The 21566-nt window shown below is 37.9% G+C and overlaps 1 protein-coding gene and 1 non-coding gene across 3 annotated transcripts in view; one reads left to right on the top strand and one right to left on the bottom strand.

Annotated features, from left to right (window-relative positions):
- Positions 1 to 506: 506 nt before the first annotated feature.
- LOC129034444 (small nucleolar RNA U13) lies at positions 507 to 610 on the bottom strand. The gene has a single exon (XR_008501919.1). It is a non-coding gene; the product is annotated as a small nucleolar RNA U13 (small nucleolar RNA).
- Positions 611 to 5843: 5233 nt separating this feature from the next.
- The window catches only part of DHX36 (DEAH-box helicase 36), a 50995-nt gene continuing 35272 nt past the window's right edge, over positions 5844 to 21566 (top strand). Inside the window, exons 1-5 of one of the 2 annotated variants that reach the window (XM_054479942.2) lie at positions 5844 to 6163; positions 14175 to 14299; positions 15054 to 15288; positions 18627 to 18665; positions 20443 to 20613. In XM_054479942.2, the coding sequence (XP_054335917.1) occupies positions 5915 to 6163; positions 14175 to 14299; positions 15054 to 15288; positions 18627 to 18665; positions 20443 to 20613 (819 nt within the window). In that variant the 5' untranslated portion in view covers positions 5844 to 5914. Of the gene's footprint in view, positions 6164 to 14174; positions 14300 to 15050; positions 15289 to 18626; positions 18666 to 20442; positions 20614 to 21566 lie in introns of both variants that reach the window. The other variant, XM_063662372.1, reaches the window with a different exon arrangement.

Below are 21566 nucleotides of genomic sequence, written 5' to 3'. Positions count from 1 at the left end.
AGGCAGGGAAAAAAGAAAAAGCAGGTAACAACTGATATTTTCCTTCCCATCAATGTCTCTCGGGTCTTTCATTGAAAATCTTCCTTTTGTGCAGATTTTTACTACAGTGACATTTGTACTAAAGTGTTTGCCTAAAGGAATAGGCTCAAGCAATACCTTAAATACTACTTCATGCTGAAGAAGTATGGAAAACATAGTAATTTTACATTTATAACTAAGAATCTACTTAGGATCAGCAAACATGAGGCGAAGGGCAGTAAAACAATTCATCAGAAAATAGAGATAACACTAACTTTCTCTGGGGCTGTCATGAGGATTCTGTGAAATGAGATAAGGAATTGTATTACTTTTCTAGTGTAGCCCTAAGAAATTACTGCGGAGTCTTAACTAACACAAATTTACCATCTTACAGTTCTGTAGCATAATGTTTTGACAAGAGTCTTCATTGGGCTAAAATCAAGGGGTCAATATGGTTGTATTTCTTTTTATTTATTTATTTTTCTTCATGTTAGATGAGCAATGTGCCGATGTCATAACATGGTTCAAGGTTGGCACATCTCACACATGCGCACGAATACCCAATCATCATGCTCATGAACTTCAAAGGGATCAGTATTGTTGTATTTCTTTCCGGAAGCCCTGGGGGAGAATCTATTTTCTTTTCCAGTTTCTAGAGGCTGCCCGAATTCTTTTGCTTGTGACCCCTTTCTCCATCTTCAAGGCCAGCAACAACTAGTCAAATCCTTATGTCACATCACTGTGACCTTCTATTCTGCCACCGTCTTTCACTTTTAAGGACCCTTATGATTACACAGGGCTCACCCAGATAATTCAGGATATCTTCCTATTTTAAAGTCAGCTGCACTCATCAGGTTTCCCAGAGAAACAAAACTAATAGGATAAATATAGATACACAGAAACTGAGCTATATCATGAGAGATTCGATCACATGATTATGGAGACTGAGAAGTTCCACAATATACTTTCTATAAGCTGGAGACCTAGGAAAGCTGGTGGTATAGTTCTAATCCAAGCCTAAAGGCTTGAGAACCAAGAGTGCTGATGTCCAAGAACAGGAGATGGATGTCATAGCTCAAGAGGAGAGAGTAAATTAGCCTTCCACCTTTTCATTCTACTTGGGCCCTTAATGGATTGGATGAAGCACACTTATATTGATGAAGGTGATCTTCTTTACTCAGTCTATGAATTCAAATGCTAATCCCTTCCAGAAACACCCTCACAGACCTACCTAGAAATAATGTTTTACCGGCTCTCTGAGCATCCCTTAGCCCAATTAAGTTGACACATAAAATTACTTACCACATCAGCTGATTAGCAACCTTACTTTGCCCTGGCCATGTAATATATTCACAGTTTCCAGGGAGTTTCCATGAACATCTCAGCCAGGCACAGTGGCTCACACCTGTAATCTCAGCACTTTGGGAGGTTGAGGTGTGAGGATCACTTGATCCCAGAAGTTCAAGACCAGCCTGGGCAACATAGCAATACCTCATCTCTACAGATAATAATAAAAAAAAAAATAGCCAGGCATGGTGGTGTACACCTGCGGTCCTAGCTACTTGGAAGGCTGAGGTGAGAGGATTGCTTGAGTCTGGGAGGTCAAGGCTGTAATGAGCCATGGTTATGCAACTGTACTCCATCCTGGGCAACAGAGTGAGAGCCCACCTCAAAAAAAAAAAAAGAAAAAGAAAAAAAAGACAACGACATCTTTGGGGCCATTATTCTGCCACAAATGCCTGTCACCTAGTCTAATACCTAGCAAATGCTAAGTGAGAAATAAACACTAATTCTCTTCCCCTCTGACTCTCCGTATTAGTCTGTTTGTGTTGTTATAACAAAACGCCACAGCCTGGGCAGCCAAAACAACAGAAATGTGTTTCTTAAAGTCTGGAAACTAGGAAGTCCAAGATCAAGGTGCCAGCTAATCCAGTTCCTAATGAGAGCTGTCAGTGAAGAGCCAAACTCTAAAACATTTGAAGAGATTTATTCTGTGCCAGATGCTAATGTCCATGGCCTGTGACACAGTCCCAGGAGATACTGAGAACATGTGTCCAAGGTAGTCAGGGTACAGCTTTGTTCTATATATTTTAAGGAGACATAAAACATCAATCAATACATGTAAGATGTACATTGATTCCATCTGGAAAGGTGGGGCAACTCAAAGGAGGAGGGAGTTTTCCAGGTCATAGGTGAATTCAAAGATTTTCTGATTGATTGAAAGAGTTTATCTAAAGACCTAGAAACAACAGAAGGGACCGTCTGGGTTAAGATAAGGACTTGTGGAGACCAATGTTCTTATTATACTGATAAAATCTCCAAGGTAGCAGGCTTCAGAAAGAATAGATTGTAAATATTTCTTATTCAACTTAAAAAGGTCCCAGACTCTTAGTTAATCCTCTCCTGGATCCCGGAGAAGAAATGGAAAGGGAAGGAGATTCTCTACAGAATGTAGATTTTCCCCACGAGAGACAGCTTTGAAGGGCCATTTCAAAATATGTCAAAAAAATATATTTTGGGGTAAAATGCTTTCTTTCAGGGCCTACTACTATGTTGATATCATATTGCTACAAAGAGTCTGTTCTGTCAGTCTTAAGGTCTCTGCTTCAATGTTAATACTGGTCAGCTGTACCTGAGTCCAAAGGAAGGAAGGTATAATGAGGCATGTCCAACCTCCCATTCCCGTCATGGCCTGACCAAGTCAGGTTCACTTTAAGATGCTCTTGGCTTAGAGGATGGGTCCATTCAGTTGGTTGGGAGGGCTTCCAATTTTATTTTGGGGCAAGGTGTGGTGGCTCACACATGTAATCCCAGCACTTTGGGAGGCCAAGACAGGAGGATTGCTTAAGCCCAGGAGTTCAAGGCCAGACCAGCCAAAATAGGAAGACCCCATCTCTACCAATTTTTTTTTTAATTAGCTGGGTGTGGCAGTACATGTCTATGGTCCCAGCTACCTTAGGGGGCTAAGGTTGGAGGATCGCTTGAACCAGGGATGTTGGGGCTGCAGTGAGCCATGATCATGCCACTGCACTCCATCCTAGGCAACAGAGACTCCATCTCAAAAAAAAAAAAATTATTTTTGGTTTACAGAGCTATTCCTGGAGCATAGATGGCTGTTTTGTCCTCACATGGCCTTTCCTCTGAGAGGGAGGAACAAGCTCTCTGATGTCTCTTTTTAAAGGGCACTAAACCTATTATCAGGATCTCGCCTTTATGACCTCATTTTGCTTTAATTACATTTTTTAGAGGCCTCTTCTACAGCCACATTGGGAGTTAGGGCTTCATCACGAATTTTGCATGAACACAAAGATATTTAGCCCATAACACTCTCACCATTTTCTTCCCACTTTGCCCCTATCATCTTCAATATGCCTACTCAATCTCATCTCTTAGACAATTGACATAGTTTTCATATCAGGAGTGCCCAATTGGGATGCTTTTATAGAAACTATTCATTCCTATGGCCTTAATCACATGAGCCAAGGACTCCCAAAACATGCAATTTCAGTCTACTCTCTGTGCTTTTAACTTTTCAACTTTTCTTTTCTTTGTTTTTTTTTTTTGACAGAGTCTAGCTCTGTTGCCCAGGCTGGTGGGCAATGGGACAATCTCGGCTCACCGCAACCTCCATCTCCTGGGTTCAAGTGATTCTCCTGCCTCAGCCTCCCAAGTAGCTGGGATTACAGGCATGCACCACCATGCACGGCTAATTTTTATATTTTTAGTAGAGACAGGGTTTCGCCATGTTGGCCAGGCTGGTCTCAAACTCCTGGCCTCAAGTGATCTGCCCACCTTGGCCTCCCAAAGTACTGGGATAACAGGTGTGAGCCACCACACCTGGCCTCTGTGCTTTTAATTCTTACAGCCTGCTTTCCAGATACTCCATTTGTATGTTTCATAAGTTCCTCAAAGTCTACATGTACAAATAAAACACATTAACTTGCCCTGCCCCTCAACCCCAAAATGTTTCTTGTCCTGTGTTTCTCATCTCAGGATATAATGTGCTTCCCCATGGGTTAATGATTCAAATCTTAAACTTGGAGTCATTTAACCCTTCCAATTCTCCACATTCAATGAATCATCAAATTTAAGTAATTTTACCTTCTAATGTCTCCTGATTCCAATTCTTTCCACATGTAATGCCCTGTCATCCCATTTTGCCTCCCCTACATCACATTAACTAGTTTCCCTGTATCCACTCTTGTCTCTGCTATTTATTTCTAATTGAAGCAGTCAAAATAATCACTGCTCTGCTTAAAACATATCACTGTTCTTTAAGTGGCACATAAGGTTGTCCATAATCAGACCCCTATCTACCTCTTTGGCCTTCCCCATCAGCCTTTAAGATTCAGCGTAGTTGTTTGAGTTCTCCAATGTCTCACATCATTATCTGTCTTTACACATTGTTCCTTTCACCTGTCATACTTTTCTTCTGCCCATTAGTCTGGCAAAAGTCTACTTACCTCAAAAGCTGTTGCATGACTCACCTAACTCCAAAATTAAATTCTTTTGCTGTAGTATCTCATGGCTCTTAGGGAGGAAATACTTTTTGTCTACTTTCTTAGATTCAGTGTTTGCAGGCCCCAGACTTAAAGTGACAAAACAGATTAGCAAGAGAGAAGACAGACTTAACCACATACATAATAGAGTTCACAGAAAAAGGTGATTCAGGGAGGCAGAGTTCTGACTTATCTACCATCTTAAAACGGGAAGGGAAGGGGAAAACAGCACTTATGGAAAAAACAAATGACTTTTAGTAAAAATAAATGACACCTTAAAACAGATGCCAGATATGATAGCTTTGTGACAATGTCTATTCAAGTGTGTTGCCAGCTTCTAACCTCCAGTGATAAGAGTCAGTCTTCCTGGGTTTCCCTCCCAGGGAGGAGCTTGATTTGAATTCTTCCGTGTGGTTCTGCATTTAGACAGGTAGATTTCAGAAACTCAAATGTCTTTGCTCAAAATAATTTTTAGGCCACAGTGGTGCATTGTAGACCCCTTCCTGGCATACAGCATTTCCCTTTCTTAATTCACTGCAGAAAGATAGCCTTTGTCTTTCCCTTAAGACTGTAGGCAAATAAAAGCTCATGCCATACTTGCTTTGTTCAGTGAGTATTCCCAGCACCTTTACATGAGCTGGATATCTCCTGGTGAACATCCAAGCCTGTGTGGCCCAATTACTTGATTATTCAAGAACAGCTTGTACAAAACATTCAATGTGCTGGTTAATAAACAGTATGTGGCTTCATATGAACATATGAATCTTCAAAGTAGTATATTTACATTGCCTAAGAGCTCTGCACTGAATTTGGGTAGACACGCTCATCTTAACACTACTGGATAAATAGTGTTAAGTAAATAGTGTTAAGTAAATAGTGACAATACTTTCAAGGAGGTAAGGGTATTTTAAATTACATATTAGAAAAGTTGTCAGGCTGTTTTTAAGACTAGAAGAACTCATTTTTTAGAGACTTTTCTTCAGAAGATGGCGAATTGATCCACGGGTTCTTTTGTTTCAATCAACGTTTACTACCCTAGGACCTAAGTGCAAGAAAACTGCGCATTTTACCAGGAATAAGAAAGTAAAACCCAAAAGCTATTGGCTCACTTGCTGGGCCCAGGGAAGAAAATCTAGGAGCATTTGGCTGACTGTTGCTCCAGAGGTACAAAGATAAACAACCCCGGTGCTCAGACTGAACCTGATCCCCGCCACCCTCCAGACCACCGGGGTCGTCCCCCCGTGACGTCACCAGAAACCATTGCTTGTGACGCTAAATGGCCCGCCCCCTTGCGCGGCGCTACGGAAGCAAAACGGAAGTGGGCGCACAGTGGCTTCCGGGCCCGGACGCCATTTCCAGCAGTTGCTGGTTCTGACGGGTTGTAGTCCGCCAGGACAATGAGCTATGACTACCATCAGAACTGGGGCCGTGATGGGGGTCCCCGCAGCTCCGGTGGGGGCTATGGAGGGGGGCCAGCAGGGGGTCATGGAGGGAACCGAGGCTCCGGAGGAGGCGGCGGCGGCGGCGGCGGAGGGGGTGGTCGAGGCGGCAGGGGCCGGCATCCTGGGCACCTGAAAGGCCGCGAAATCGGCATGTGGTACGCGAAGAAACAGGGGCAGAAGAACAAGGAAGCGGAGAGGCAAGAGGTAATCTCGGATTCGATAGTGGAGGGGATGAGGCAGCACAGGTTTTCTTCTCTCTCCCGCTGCCCCCTTTTTCCTGGTTTTGTTTCTTAAGTGATGCACGTGCTTTGTGAAATGTAAATGAGGCGCAAATATATTATGCTGGCGCTCCCCGTAGTGGGTGTACTGCGTAACATTAGCCATGCGCATCTGACCAAAAACAGGCAGGATTTATGCAGGCTGAATATGTACTTTGCTTAAAGGACTTGAGAACTGTGACAAAGCAAATGTTATGTTCACGTTCCAACCGAAATTAACTTTATTAGGAGTGTCGTTGTCGTATCTCTAGCCGTCCTTTCCCTTAGAATAATAATTGTCACTTTAAGGTCTTTGCCTGGTGAAGAAGCACATAGCGACCTTTCTACATTTGAGATAGATTTGCGCGGAACAAAAGCAGGCAGACACTGTTTTGGATGTGGATCGTTCAGAAAAATAGTCCATCTTTTATTATTAGTGTTAAAATTATCCGCAAACCTAGGTTTTTGTTTTTTTGTTTTTTATGTTGGGGTGGAGAAATTTCTATTGATTAGCAGATTCTCTTTGAAAAGGAAAATGAAAGGAATCTCCAGAGATGATTTGGCTTACTCTCCTCTCTTCAGGTGATTGTCAGGTTGATTTGTATCTTAAAGGTCTGTAGTAAAGGAAACGAAGTTCTCTGAGTGACTAATAAATAAAACTCTAATAAAAAATAATTTTTATCATTAAGCGGGAACTTTCTTAGTATAGGCCTTTGGTGACTTTTTAAAAGCACCTTATAACATGTATTATAGAGTGTAATTAGATCATCATTTAGGCAACTTTTTTTTTTAAAGACAGGCTCTCACTCTGTCGCCCAGGCTGGAGTGCAGTGGCGCGATCTCAGCTCACTGCATCCTCCGCCTCCCAAGTTCAAGCGATTCTCCTGCCTCAGCCTCACGAGTAGCTGGGATTACAGGCGTCCGCCACCACCTCCGGCTAATTTTTGTATTTATAGTAGAGACGGGGTTTCACCATGTTGGCCAGGTTGGTCTCGAACTCCTGACCTCAGGTGATCCACCCGCCTCGGCCTCCCAAAGTGCTGGGATTACAGGCGTGAGCCACCACCCCCGGCCTAGACTACTATTTTTAAACCATTACATTTTTTTTATTTCTTTCAACCATGTCATGTTCATTCAGGTGTTTTGGGGGCCTTATCCATTTATCTTCATAATTTAAACTTTTCTTTAAAAAACAAATCCACTTCTTTTACAGCCCTAAATTAAGTTTTTCGTTGGGCATACTGGCTTGAAAATCAGGATACGGACGTCTAAGTAACTTTACAACTTTTATTTATTAAGGCTCTGTTTCAAACAAGGTTTTGTGCATATTGCTCCAGGGACTTGAAGAAATGTATTCAAAGAGCTTACAGTCTAGCTGAGAAAATAATACCTAAACAGATGAAAAGTTAAATAAGTCAGGAAAAAATGTTCATTATTGTTTCCACATGAAGGGTATAGCCAGTTGTGCAGTGGATGTTGTGAATGGAACTTTTGATTTCTACTTGCGTTCCCATCCTCCTTTTAGTGGTGACACGACCATTTATTCACTTGCCAAGGCCAAATGAGATTTATCTTTGCTTCTTTCCCTTCATTTCAGCAAATGTCTGCCTTGTTAGTATATCCCAATCTAACCACTTATCTCCAGAGTAATTACCATAATAGATCAAGCCACTGTTTGTTTCTGTTCTTGCCTTCTAACTAGTCATCTAGCTTCCATTCCTTCTCTGCATTGTGTGTGCTTTACAGAGCCGCCTATGGTGATCTTTTAAAAGGAAAAATTAGATCATTTTATTCCCTACTTCACAACTTGAGATTGGAAGTCATGTCACTTCTGTCTCAGTCTGATATATTTCAGTTGCATCTTGACATGTTTTCTGGAAATCTTGGTAATATGGCTTCAACGTAACAGGTTTACCACTGTGCACATTTCTCTGAGTCCATGTCTCCAGTCTGATATAATTATAGTTTTTTAAAGCATACTTTATTTTTACTTTTTATTACAGTGTCATTCTGTTCTCCTGTCCAAAATGTACCTTTCTTTCTCGTTTAAATAGGAGTATTTTTCAATGGGCTTGTCCCAGCTCTTCTTTGACCACCTTTAGCTTGATATCATTGTTTCCCAGTCAGAATTTTGGTAGCTTTTACTTTTAAAGTCATGTCATGTGTTTTCAAAATGAAGACTCTTTTTTTTTTTTTTTGAGTTGGAGTGTCACTGTGTCGCCCAGCTTGGAGTGCAGTGGTGTGATCTCGGCTCACTGCACCCTGTGCCTCCTGAGTAGCTGAGATTACAGGTGTGCACCACCACACTTGGCTAATTTTTGTATTTTTAGAAGAGACAGCGTTTTGCCATGTTGGCCAGGCTGGTCTTGAGCTGCTGACCTCAGGTGATCCACCAGCCCCGGCCTCCCAAAGTGCTGGGATTACAGGCGTGAGCCATGGCGCCTGGCTGAAAATGAATGCATTCTAATGATACATTCTTGAACAAATGTTCTTTCAACAAATGTTTATTGAGGACATTATTTTTGTGACAGTATCTTAAGCACTGTATTAATTAATAAAATAGATAGAGACTCTACAGAGATTGTGGTGTGTTTGGAGCGATAAATAGAATACAATATTAAGGTATTAGAGAATATGGGCTATCACCTAACTCAGAACAAGGTATTTTAGAAGATTTTTCAGGGACAGTAACCCTTAAGCTGAAACTTGAAAGATAGCAAAGTGAATGTACGTGTGTGTGTTTGAAGTTTGGGGTTTGGAAACGATTCCAGGCAAAGGCAGTAGCATGTGCCATAACATAGAGATCAAGGAAGCACATGTTCAGTTCGAGAAACTGGAAAAGATAAGAACATGGATGTGGAGTGTATTGAGATGAGGTTAGGGCAGTCAATTTCAAACTTGTTGGCCACTTTGCCCAAAAAGGAATATATTTGAATTTACAAGCCAGTACACACATATGTATAACTAGATGAAAAGTTTTGTAAAATAGTATTTAATTATCTGCACATTGCTTTGAGGTTTTTTTGTTTTTGAACTTCTCTATTCTCTTTTTATTAATGCTGGTCATGATCCTTTAATATAATTTCAGAAACAGCAATTTGAAAATCTCTGGGCTAGAAAAATACGCGGGGCCTTGAGATACATTGAGTCTTTCTATGGACTGTAGCAAGTCATTAAAACATTTTAAACAAAGAATGAAATGACTGGATTTTAAATGTTTAAATTCACTCTGGTAGCAGTATAAGGAATGGATTGAAGAGAGGCAGTCCTGGTTCAGGGGGACCAGTTAAGTAGCCCTTGCAGTAACTAAGGTGAGAAATGACAGCTTGAATTAGCACGTTGGCAGTGGAGATGGAGGGAAGTGGACAGATTAAAGTGATTTAGGAGGTAGACTCAAAATGATTTTGTGATGTATTTTATCTGAAGGGACGAGTGCAGTGTTAATGATGACTCTTTTATGCCTATCTGTAAGGATCAGGCTTGTTGGAAGAAGGTGATAGGCTCAGCTATGGACACTATGAGTTTGATATTGTTGTAGGGCATACAAATGAGGATTTGCAGGAGGGAGAGGGCGGTGTAGATCTGATGCCTAGAAAAATCTAGACTGGAGATAAGTATTTGACAGTTAATGGGCTCATGGGTAGTAGTTGGAGTGTGGGAGTGAACAGTCAGAAACATAGTGGGGCCGGCCTGAATTCTATAGACCATTGCTTCTCAGACTTGAATGTGTATAGGAATCACCTGACATCTTGTTAAAATGTAAGACACTGGTGGGATCAGAGATTCGACTTTCGTTACAGGCTCCCAGGTGATGCCAGTGTTGCCAGTCTGTAGATCACTCAGGCTGTCAAATACGGAAAATGAAAATTTAAGGGACAGGCTGAGGAAAAGAAGGTTACAAAAGAATCTAGGAAGGATCAGCCAGAGAAGAGAAAAATAAGGTGCGTGTTGTTTTGAAATCTAAGAGTAGTGTTTAAAGGAGAGACGAGCGTATCAACAAGAAGAAGTAATTGATACTGGCAAGCATGCACAAATGATGTAAGAACAGAGAATGTCTATTGGATGTATCAACAAGGTTGTTGATGATCTTAGTGGGAATCCTTTCTGTGGCATTGTGGAAGTAAAAGCCAGATTGCAGTAGGGTGGCAAGTGAAACAGAGATTAAGAAGTGGAACATTTTCCAGCAGTTTTGCTGTGAAGATGAGGAAGAAAAATAGTGCCGTAGCTGATAGGGGTAGGGGAATTCTCGAGAGGGTTTTTTGTTTTTGTTGTTTCTAAGGTGAAGAGATTTGACCATGTTCATGCCCTGAGGGAGGCACCCAGTGAAGAGGAAATCAAAGTGGGCCAAATTATGCTGCAGTAATAACCAACCCCCAAATCTTAATGGTTTATAACAAGCAAGGTTTGATTTTCTACCACATTACTAAAAGAAGCAAACCAGAATATCGGTTGACTGCCTAATGTCTACTGGAGAGGTTAGAAATTTAGGAAAGCAAGGTAAATTTCAGTGAAGGAGGTGGCCCTGAGGACATGAAAGGAATTGGACTGCAGAGCTCAGGTTGAGGGGTTAGCCTTTAAAATGCACTTGTTTTATAACAAGAAAGAAAAGAGAAAAGGATAAATTCTGATACAGGTGGGTTTAGGTTTGGTGATAACCAACTGAGGACCTTTTCTTCTTAGGGCTTTTGTTTTGTGAAAAACTGCGTGTGAATGCTGAGGGCAAACAGAAAGGTGATATTGGCCTGTTACAGAGAATGGGGAGACAGTTTGAAGTAGTTGCAGATAATTAGAAAGCTGATAAGATAAATTTGATGGGCATCAGTTAGGGTTTCTTGCCAGGAACTGAAAACTAGAAGCAGGGTATTTGAGAATGTCCAAGAAAGTGGGAAATAATCAAAATTCTATGATAAAAGAAAATAGGCATGAAAAAAATGAGGTTTGAGATTCTCCAGACAAGGAGTGAAATAAAGTGAAGCATGGTAGAACTAGAAGAAGGTTGTTGAGGGGGAGAGAGGCAGCCTACAAAAAGGCAAGATCTAAGTTTGGAATTAAGGTACGTTCTCTGCTACCTGCAGCATCCAGAAACTCATTGTAGGGAGAACATCATTAAAAATACAAATGTTTTTATTTACAGTGTAAATTATATTTTCAAGGGCTAATCATGCATGTTCATTGTTAAAGATTCAGCCGTTCATTCCTTCCATTGACAGACTTCTCTGGGGCATATACCATGTGCTAGAATTATATCTGGTAGAGACACTGCAAAAAGTATAGGATATGGAGAGTGAATAACCTCTTTTCAAATTAATAGTAATGAAAACAAGATCCTACTACACAACTGACTTATTTAATACTTTGGTCATCTTTCCTGTTTGTATACTTGCAGAAAGATCTACCCATTGTTAACCACTGGGTGTACTACAATTCAGCGAATTCCTTGTTGATTAGTAGATGCTTACTTGGTACATATGCATTGTGTAAGGTGTCTTAAAGTCCCCCAACGGATGTTGACTTTTTAATGAAAACGAATTTTGTTGTGATAGTTTGGACTGAAAGATTGTGTAGATCTGTTTATTTTCTGTAGGCTGTTATCCAGTAATTCACCTTTCCTGGGGGTGTGAAATCTCATAAAATTAGAATAATCTTTTGTGCTGTTATGGGCAGGAGGTGGGCAATGTATTGTGAAATGTCAATCTAGGAAATTGTTTACTAAACAAAATACAGAGTAATGAGTTAACATGGAAAAGTGAGAACTGTAGGAATAGCAGATATAGGTTATATTCTAACTAAACAGATACATCAAGAAAGCTTAAGAGGACTTTTAGTAGAGACATTTTATATCCTGACAACTGAAATTAGCCACTCATTTTCACTTCAAAAAAGGAGGTAACATATAGTTCATTTACTTTGCTTCTTCAGGTTTGTTGTTTTATCACTGATTTCTTATTTTTATTACATTAGGTTATCCTCCTACCCATGTAAACTTATTTGAGCTTTCACAAAGCATGTAATACTGATTAGAATTAGAATGTCTTATAAAACCCTGTCTCTTGTCTTAAACATGCATATGTCTTGTTCTCCTGGGACACGTACTCCTCCACCCACCCTGGGTTTTCAAACTTTATGTTAAACTTTGTTATGACCAGCTATTTTGGTGTTTGTTTAATTGGGATAGAATACAGTGAAGAGAAGATAAGAGTTGCACTGTACAGAGTAAGGAAAGTATTTTGTGAGATTACTTACTTGTATATGTGTGTACTGGGTCATTAGTTTTACTGTGGATTGCTATGAAAAAAAAACAATTGAAATCTATTGCTCTAGATTTTACAGTATTTTACACATTGCTGTCTGCTTTCATCAGTCTCCTTACCCTAGCTCCTGCTTCCCTTTTTTCTCCCCAAAAATCAAAACCAAACCTCAAAAACCGAAATACCTTGAAGATCATTCCCAACTGCCTAGTTGTTGGATACAATAGTAATTTTTTCAGTTCTCTGCCTTAGTTACGTCCATTTTATACTTGTGAGTCCTTTTTTAACACCTGTCTTCACTTCATAGGAGTGGTTTGTCACTGTGTGCTCCTAGTCTTTTGTTTGTTCTCTTGATTATTCCTCTGACTTATTTTCTTGCCTTGGCCCCGTAAATGCCAGACTTCGTCAACCATCTGTCCTCATCTTTGGAGGTGGTATTATTTGTAAATTAAAAGAATTCCTGTGTCTCTGTGATTTTAACTTTTCAGAACACTCCAAAATTTCTATCGTAACTCTGAAAACAAAACCTCTCAGAGATCAATTTCCATATATTCATCTACCTAATCATTATTACAAGTCGGGAAATTTCATCATTGTTCTTAATTGCCTAAAATACAAACTTAGCATCCTATTTTGACCTCCATCACCACCACATGTACACAAAAATGTACAGTAACACAGAGCAGCCTCCTCCTAATGATTCATCTTACTGCTGCTCTCAGGATCCACCCTTGAATTTGAAAACAGTTGTCTTTGATTCTTTCTTCCTTTTTGTCTCTCCCCAACTTCCACCAAATAGTCATTAAGTCCTGTGGTTTCTTTCTTTCGATTTTTGACTGTTTTCATTTATACTTTTACCTTCCTCCTCCTTTGGTTGTTTAACCTAACACATTAATTTTCACCACTCCGCGTGTTTCCTTTTGCCTGCGGATTTATATGCATGTTAGAACCTAAGGTTTGTAGTCCCATAAATTTTGAAGAATCTGTTTTTCAACTTTTCAACTTACTATATCTAAATATAAAAGTCTCCAAAGAATTGGGTTTTGGCATTCATTGTCTTTTTTTTTTTTCACCTTGGACATTTCTTAGATGCGTAAAGTTTCTGCAGTTTCATAGTTCACCAAGGACCTTTATCTTTGTCCAGTCTGTTGTGTTTTATTCTCATTCTTTGAAGCAACTGTGTCATTTGCCACATTGGATCACCTTATGAGTACTGATGAATTTTATTTACTCCTTCTGAGCTCAGCCTTACGTACCAATGTATTCTTCTGTTTAGTGTAAGAACTTTCAAATGTTCATTACAACCAAACTATTTCCAGTTTTCAACTTTTTTCGTAAACCATTTGAGTTTTAATAACTTTGAAATTTTAAGATAAGGAGAAATTCATAATAATTAGTATGTGAGGGTTGGGGGTAAGAGAACTAGAGTTGTAGGAAGAGACATAAATGAGCTTTCTTTGCCAATCATATTAGGGCTAATTTTATAAATGCTTGTTGGAAAAGGTCTAGAAGGATATGTACCAAAATTTTAACATTAATTAATTAGGTCTAGGAAGGGGGGGATTGGGCTAGAGGACACGCGTGGATAACTTTCTTTTATATGTATTTGTTGAACATATATTACATAGCCTTTATTTTCTTTAGTATCAAATAATTTTTGCATATGCTTTCTTATGTTGACAAAGATGCTTTTTTCTTTGCACAAACTAGAGAGCTGTAGTACACATGGATGAACGACGAGAAGAACAAATTGTACAGTTACTGAATTCTGTTCAAGGGAAGAATGATAAAGAGTCGGAAGCACAAATATCCTGGTTTGCTCCTGAGGATCATGGGTACGACAAGAAATATTTTTTTAAAGAATAGGCAAAGAGTAACATTTTAATAATAAAAATAACATCTTTATTTTCTTCGATAAGTGAATTTTAACCTTGACATACTTTTTTTCTTATGTAGATTAAACAGATTTAGAAAATGACTCTTAAAAATTTAGATGGCATGTTTCCATAGGAGAGCTAAATGGTATGAATAATAGTGTATCTGGATATAAGCTGTATTAAGTTGTTATTTTTCTCTCTACCTGTCCTCTTTGTGTTTATGAAATTATTCTGTCTGGGAGATCTGCAAGAAGTGAAATTGCTACTGTTTTAGAAAGATTACAAGAACTGTATCATTTAGAGGAAAAATTAGTACAAGTATTTCAAGGACTGTGTATTGTAGCATCCTATTTGTAGCTCAGAAAGGGTGGCAAGAAAAAAAGATGTTGTGACATAAAACAAGTTCGAGAAAACCAGAAAAAGAGAAACACTGTAAGTAACCGCAGTGAAGAAATGACTATTGTGTGGATTTTTATTTTTAACTACCACAAGGAATAACTTAATCTGGCAATATCTGTTTAAAGGGAAGAAAAATTTGAATTTATTATAAGAATCTAAGTATATTTTCATAATTACTGTACTAAGAAAAGCTTTGGATTTGAATGACTTTGAAATATTTCAACAGCGTATTGTTTTGTTTTGTTTTGTTTTGTTCCAGGGTTTGAGTGGCTCTTCATCTGACCTTTCTTCCTTTCTTATTTTGTCAAAGCAGATACGGTACTGAAGTTTCTACTAAGAACACACCACGCTCAGAGAAGAAACTTGACATCCAGGAAAAGAAGTTGATAAACCAAGAAAAAAAAAAGTTTAGAATCAGGAACAGATCATATATTGACCGAGATTCTGAGTATCTCTTGCAAGAAAATGAACCAGATGGAACTTTAGACCAAAAATTATTGGAAGATTTACAAAAGAAAAAAAATGACCTTCGGTATATTGAAATGCAGGTAGTAGAAAGATGTCAAAAAATATTTTGTCATTTTTTTCTTACACTTGATAAAAATGTATGTATGGTTAGAGGTAGCTGCATGGCATAGATCAGTGAGATCCTCAACAAGACATCCTCTGTGGGAATTACTTTCTTTTCGAATGGTAGAGAAAAGCAGTGGGAATGGAAGTTACACATAACCTACAGTATCTTATCCACAGAAGCGTATGTGGTGAGAAGAAATGTTTGAGAAATGCTAGTGCCAATGGAAAAAAAACTTACTCTTCAGCTTTTCTAGGCCAGTTTAGTGAGGTGCCATGTGCAGTAAAGGCAGTTAAAATTGTAAAGCTTGTTCCAGATTACTTATACATCTCCTTCTTTTTATAGATGATAAAATTAAATATTTCAAAAATTATGTGACGTGATGTGTTCACTAACATTTTAAATACAGGACTGTCACAACACCTGAGATCTCCTGAATTCTGATATTTTCTTTCTATGCTAGGCAAGATATTTTAAGGTCCCTTTCAGTTAAAACATAAAATCGTGTGATTTGTGGGTGTTCTAGAGATGTAATAAAGTGGTCGCATGTATGTATGTATATTTTTAAGAGAAATTACTGAGGAAACTCTGAGGGCCGTGTCTTTAATATGTAAATACGTACTGCTGTCTTTGATAAAGGAAGGATATAGCACCTCCTATAGGAAAGAAAGGATCCCTTGGCTCACTGATGAAAGCTGAATTTCCTTAATAGGAAAGAAAGGATCCATTGACTATTACTGATGAAAGTTGGATTTCTGTATTAGAATAGATAAGCTGAGGTTGTCCAGGGCCAAATTGTGTAGCTCTTTGATGCCTGTTGGGTAAAAATGTGATTTGAAAATGGAGGAAATTTCAGGATGAATTAATTCAGAATCTTCTGGTTGAGAAGAGCTGCTTTAACAGCCTTAACAAGGGGAATTAGTGTCTTTCTCTTTGCTGTATATGGTGGACAGAACTCATATACTAAAGATGGGTGATTGATCTAGTTCAGAGAAAGAAAGAAATGTGTAAAACGTTTAAAAAGTTGGTGGTCTTCCTATTTCCCATATGTTGTCATAAATGCTTCATGTGTACTACATTATTTAAGCTTCTCAACAACCTTGAATAAGAGACTACATGTCGGTTGTAGATGAGAAAAAAGATTTAAGTGACCTACCTAAGGTTGCATAGCTCATAATAGAATCAGATCTAAAATTCAGCTGTGTTTAAGAACTCAGCTTTTTAATCATTTTTAGCATGTGCAATATTTTTTCTTTATGTTCTTTAATAAACATTAATTTTCTACTTACTGGATGCCAGTTACTGTGCTATATATGTGTGCATGTATGTGTATATAGATTTAAGACAGGGTCTCACTCTGTCACCCAGGCTAGAGTACAGTGGTGCCATCATGGCTCACTGCAGCCTCGACCTCCTGGGCTCAAGTGATCCTCCCACCTTAGCCTGCTGACTAGCTGGGACTACAGGCATGTGCCAGTATGCCTGGTTAATTTTTGTATTTTTTGTAGAGACAGGGTTTTGCTTTGTTGCCCAGGCTGGTCTTGAACTCCTGGGCTCAAGCAATCCTCCTACCTCTACCCCCCCAAATTCTGTAATTATGGGAGTGAACCACACCAGCCAGTTATGCTTATTACTGTTTTTGAAGAGTAATAAGATATTTCCTGTCCTCAGAGAGCTTATAGTTGAATTATCTCACATCTTGGTTATGGTCAAAAGTTAACAAAATAGAGACTTTGGCTGCCTTGGGAAAGAATATTGGACTATACCTCTCTTTCCAGTGGCATTTACATGTATAAAGCAAATATGATTAATGCCAGTTTGAAATGCAGTGGGATAGCTTGTGTATAATTATGTGTTAAGATGGTAACATTTGACTACCCGGGGTGTTAATACTTATGTCATTAAAAAATAGTTTTTAGATAATTAAAAATTATTACAAGATAAGTAAGTTATTACAAGGTAAGATGAGTGCAGTAGCTTTTGTTATTTTAAATCACTAGAATTCATTTCAGTCTTCACATTGACTGTTATTTTTATGGTATTGGTAAGAATTACCTGACCATAACAAACATGGCAATAATATAATACTAGATTACCAAAAACAGTTCTTTATTTCATTATATATATACATATATATTTTAATTATTTCCTTTTTTTTTTTGAGATGGAGTCTTGCTCTGTCACCCAGGCTGGAGTGCAGTGGCATGATGTTGGCTCATCGCAACCTCCACCAATTCTCCTGCCTTAACCTCCCAAGTAGCTGGGACTACAGGCGTGCACAACTATGCCCAGCTAACTTTTTGTATTTTTAGTAGAGACGGGATTTCACCATGCTGGCCAGGCTGGTCTCAAACTCCTGACCTCATGATCTGCCTGCCTCGGCTTCCCAAAGTGCTGGGATTACAGGTGTGAGCCACCACACCCGGCCAGTTTTTTCCATTTTAATAAAGGGTGTTTGTTAAAGCTGACTTTATTTTTATGCCACTGAAGTTTTTTTTTTACATTATATGTACCCAGTTGAATGTAAACTACAGTACTGCTTCTTAAATGTTTTTATGTAATATGGATATAGAGTTCAATAAAAGTTTTCAGAATTAGAAAGAAATTGTCACATAAATATCGGAAAAATAGTCATTCCTTTTGTAGTATTCTAATTGTAATTTAACACATTTGAAATTCATTGAGTAGCTTATATGTGTCAGAAACTAGTATTTGCTTTTTATATAAAGGTTTTTCATTTAGATCTTGTGGCAACCCTATGAGATAAAATCTTTGAGGCAATCATACTTTAAGTTTGACTTGACTGAGATCACAGCTCTAAAATGGCAGTACCAGATTTTCTGACTGCAGATATTACTTGTTTTAAGTTTTCTCTTACACTCAAAGGCAAGTATATCCTGAAATTTTTGAATCTGCTCCAGTACCTAATGTATTAATAAATAGTGCACTGTTGGGTGGGAAAAACATAATATAGAAATCAAATCTAAGATGAATATATAAAACATATTGAAAAATAGTGAAAGTAATTTAGCAATCATTAGAATGCTGTTAGAGGACAGATCCGATTTCATTTTACTGCCACTGACTTTAAAACATTGTCTCTATTTTGCTGGATGTAATGGAGTTCTGGTTTTGAATGTTTCAGACATATAAGGAATCGGTAAATTATTCTTTATAATGTTTTTACACAAGCCATAAGATAATAAAAATACTTTCGGATTCTAGCGAATTTACTCTGTGACGTGTCCTAAACACCATGATTATAATTTGATTACATATCTTCTGTGAAAATTTAAAACTTTTTTTAAATTTCAGCATTTCAGAGAAAAGCTGCCTTCGTATGGAATGCAAAAGGTAAAGTGCTTTTTTCCACTATTTAATTTGATTTGCAAATTAAATACACAATTTTTTTTTAAAGCTCTGTATCAAGAAAAAATGTAAATTAATGAACTTTCTTTTACAGGATAGTACTGGAAGTTAATTTTATTCTTTTGAATTAAGGACAAAAAGGAAAAAAAGGTTCATAAACAATTTTCCTGATGTTTTCTCCTGTTTTTGTTCATAATTGAAATCTTTGAAATTTAAAAAGTAAAATTTCCTCCTATAAGTTACTTTGGATAAATACCTTGCAGTTAAGTCAAGACCAAACACTTCAGTTAAAAATAATGTACAAATTAATGTATTAATTAAAATCAATGTACAAAAAAAGTACTACTAAAAATACAGTTACTTATTACACTGTATCTTAAAATATGATTACCCTATGTAGAATAATAGGATCTCTCATCCTTCTCTGTTTTCCCAACCTTATTTTATTTTATTTTACTTTATTTTTTATTTTTCATAGCACTTGTTACCACCTGACATCTGTTTGTCTTCCCTTCCCAGGCCAGTGTAAGTTCTTGAGGATAGGATTTGTTTTCTTCACTCTGTGACTCTTGACTCAGAACAGTACCTGACATTCTAAAGACTTCCAGTAAATAAATTTCTGATTGGATGAATCACATTTCACTTCTCAGTATTTAGCAGCTATAATTTCAGTGTTCAAACTTAAAACTTTTTCTGATATATACACATCTATGTATGTATAATGTGTTAGAATAAGTGGGGAATATATATATATATATATATTTTTTTTTTTTGAGAGGGAGTCTTGCTCTGTCACCAGGCTGGAGTGCAGTGGCGCAATCTCGGCTTGCTGCAACCTCCAACTCCTGGGTTCAAGCGATCCTCCTGCCTCAGCTTCCCGGGTAGCAGGGGTTACAGGCACCCGCCACCACGCCCAGCTAATTTTTGTGTTTTTAGTAGAGATGGGGTTTCACCATGTTGGCCAGGATGGTCTCGATCTCCTGACCTCATGATCCGCCTACTTCAGCCTCCCAAAGTGCTGGGATTATAGGCGTGAGCCACCATGCCCGGCCTAAGTGGGGAATTTTTAAAAGGTAGGTTTTCAGGTTAAATTGTTTTATACATGAAAATAACCCCTAACATCCCTTTGAGGTAGTAAGATGACTTTGTTTATACAGTGAATATTATTATTAAAAATATTAATATATACAATTTTGAAGAAGAATGTCTTCCCAAAATATGAGGTTTTCTAGATAGCTTTGGTTTAGATATTTAATGACTTTATTTTAATTATTTGAAAGGAAGTAATTTTAAAATACAGTATTCTTTTCCTTGCTCCTAAAATGGCATACAAACTTGTTCTGCAGACAAAACCATATTTATGAATTATGATATAAATTTGTAATGTCCTCAATAGTTGTTTAGGCCAGGAGTTTGCTTCTATACTCAGTAGCCCCACATATCAACATTATTTTAATTCTTCTCCATGGAAGTTATAAGCTGTCTCTCTTGTTTATGTCAATATGTTTTTCTTTAACAGTGCTTTGGCTTTGTTCTTTATAATTTGGTGCACTTATCTCTTGTGGTTGGTAGATCCAGGTATCCAAACTGCCAGTATTGGATATGGCAAAATTTAGAAAGCATTGTTATTGTTATTGTTAAGTTATTGTTAAAGTTAAGTTATTGTTAAATATAACTATCTTCAGTTTGGTCGAATTTTGATTAATATCTTTTTTCAGACTTAGTCAACATGTGATATTCTTTATTTTCCCTTTTGAAATAGGAATTGGTAAATTTAATTGATAACCATCAGGTAACAGTAGTAAGTGGTGAAACTGGTTGTGGCAAAACCACTCAAGTTACTCAGTTCATTTTGGATAACTACATTGAAAGAGGAAAAGGATCTGCTTGCAGGATAGTTTGTACTCAGCCAAGAAGAATTAGTGCCATTTCAGTAAGTAATCTCTTAACTTATTAAAAATGTCTTTTTAAAAGTAATCTTGCTAGAACCTACTGATTCTGAAGGTGTGGAGTGATTCTTAATTAGGCTTAGGATTGGTGACTATGAAAGCAAATATTTGCTTAACATGTTTAATAATAAAGCCCAAAAAATTGAGTAACCTCTCTCAACAGATAATAGATATTTATGAATTCAAGATAAACTTTATATCTAGGCAAATTTCAGTACGTATTCACAAGAATGAAATAGATAAAATATTTATAGAATTGATTACAAGCTTCAAATAATCTCCATCATTTGATTCTTTAAATTTTACTACTTGGTTTATTTAATATTTTTTTTACTTCTGTCATTTTTTGAGTATGTAAATACACTGAATGGTGATGAAAGTGGGAAACCTTGTTGTTTTTTTTTTTAAGCTGCATTTCTGTAGTCAGTGATTTATTTTATTTATTTATTTTTTGAGACAGGGTCTTACTTTGTCACTTAAGCTGGAGTGCAGTGGTGATAACACGGCTCAGTGCAGCCTCAACCTCTAGGGTTCAAGTGATCCTCCTGCCTCAGCCCCCCAAGTAGGTGGTACTATAGGCATGTGCTACCATACCTGGATAATATTTGTATTTTTTGTAGAGATGGGGTTTTGCCATGTTGCCCATGCTGGTCTCGAACTACTGGGCTCAAGCGATCTGCCCACTTCAGCTTCCCAGAGTGCTGGGATTACAGGCATAAGCCTCTGTGTCCGGCCATAGTCAGTCATTTTTGAATGCAGCTACTCAGTAAGAGGAAATTTATGAGGAAAAATAAGGTATTGTTTCTGGTTTGTCAAGTCCAAAATTTTGGGAAGGCATACTTAAGTAACAGTTTATAAGTAACCGTTAGTTCAGGTTGACTATACGAAATCCAGAATGCTCCCAAATCCATAACTATTTGAGTACCAACATGGAAAT

Source organism: Pongo pygmaeus, chromosome 2 (genome assembly GCF_028885625.2).
Source record: "Pongo pygmaeus isolate AG05252 chromosome 2, NHGRI_mPonPyg2-v2.0_pri, whole genome shotgun sequence".
NCBI lineage: Eukaryota > Metazoa > Chordata > Mammalia > Primates > Hominidae > Pongo > Pongo pygmaeus.
Note: the sequence above shows the minus strand (reverse complement) of the source record. Positions and strands in the feature narration are given on the sequence as shown.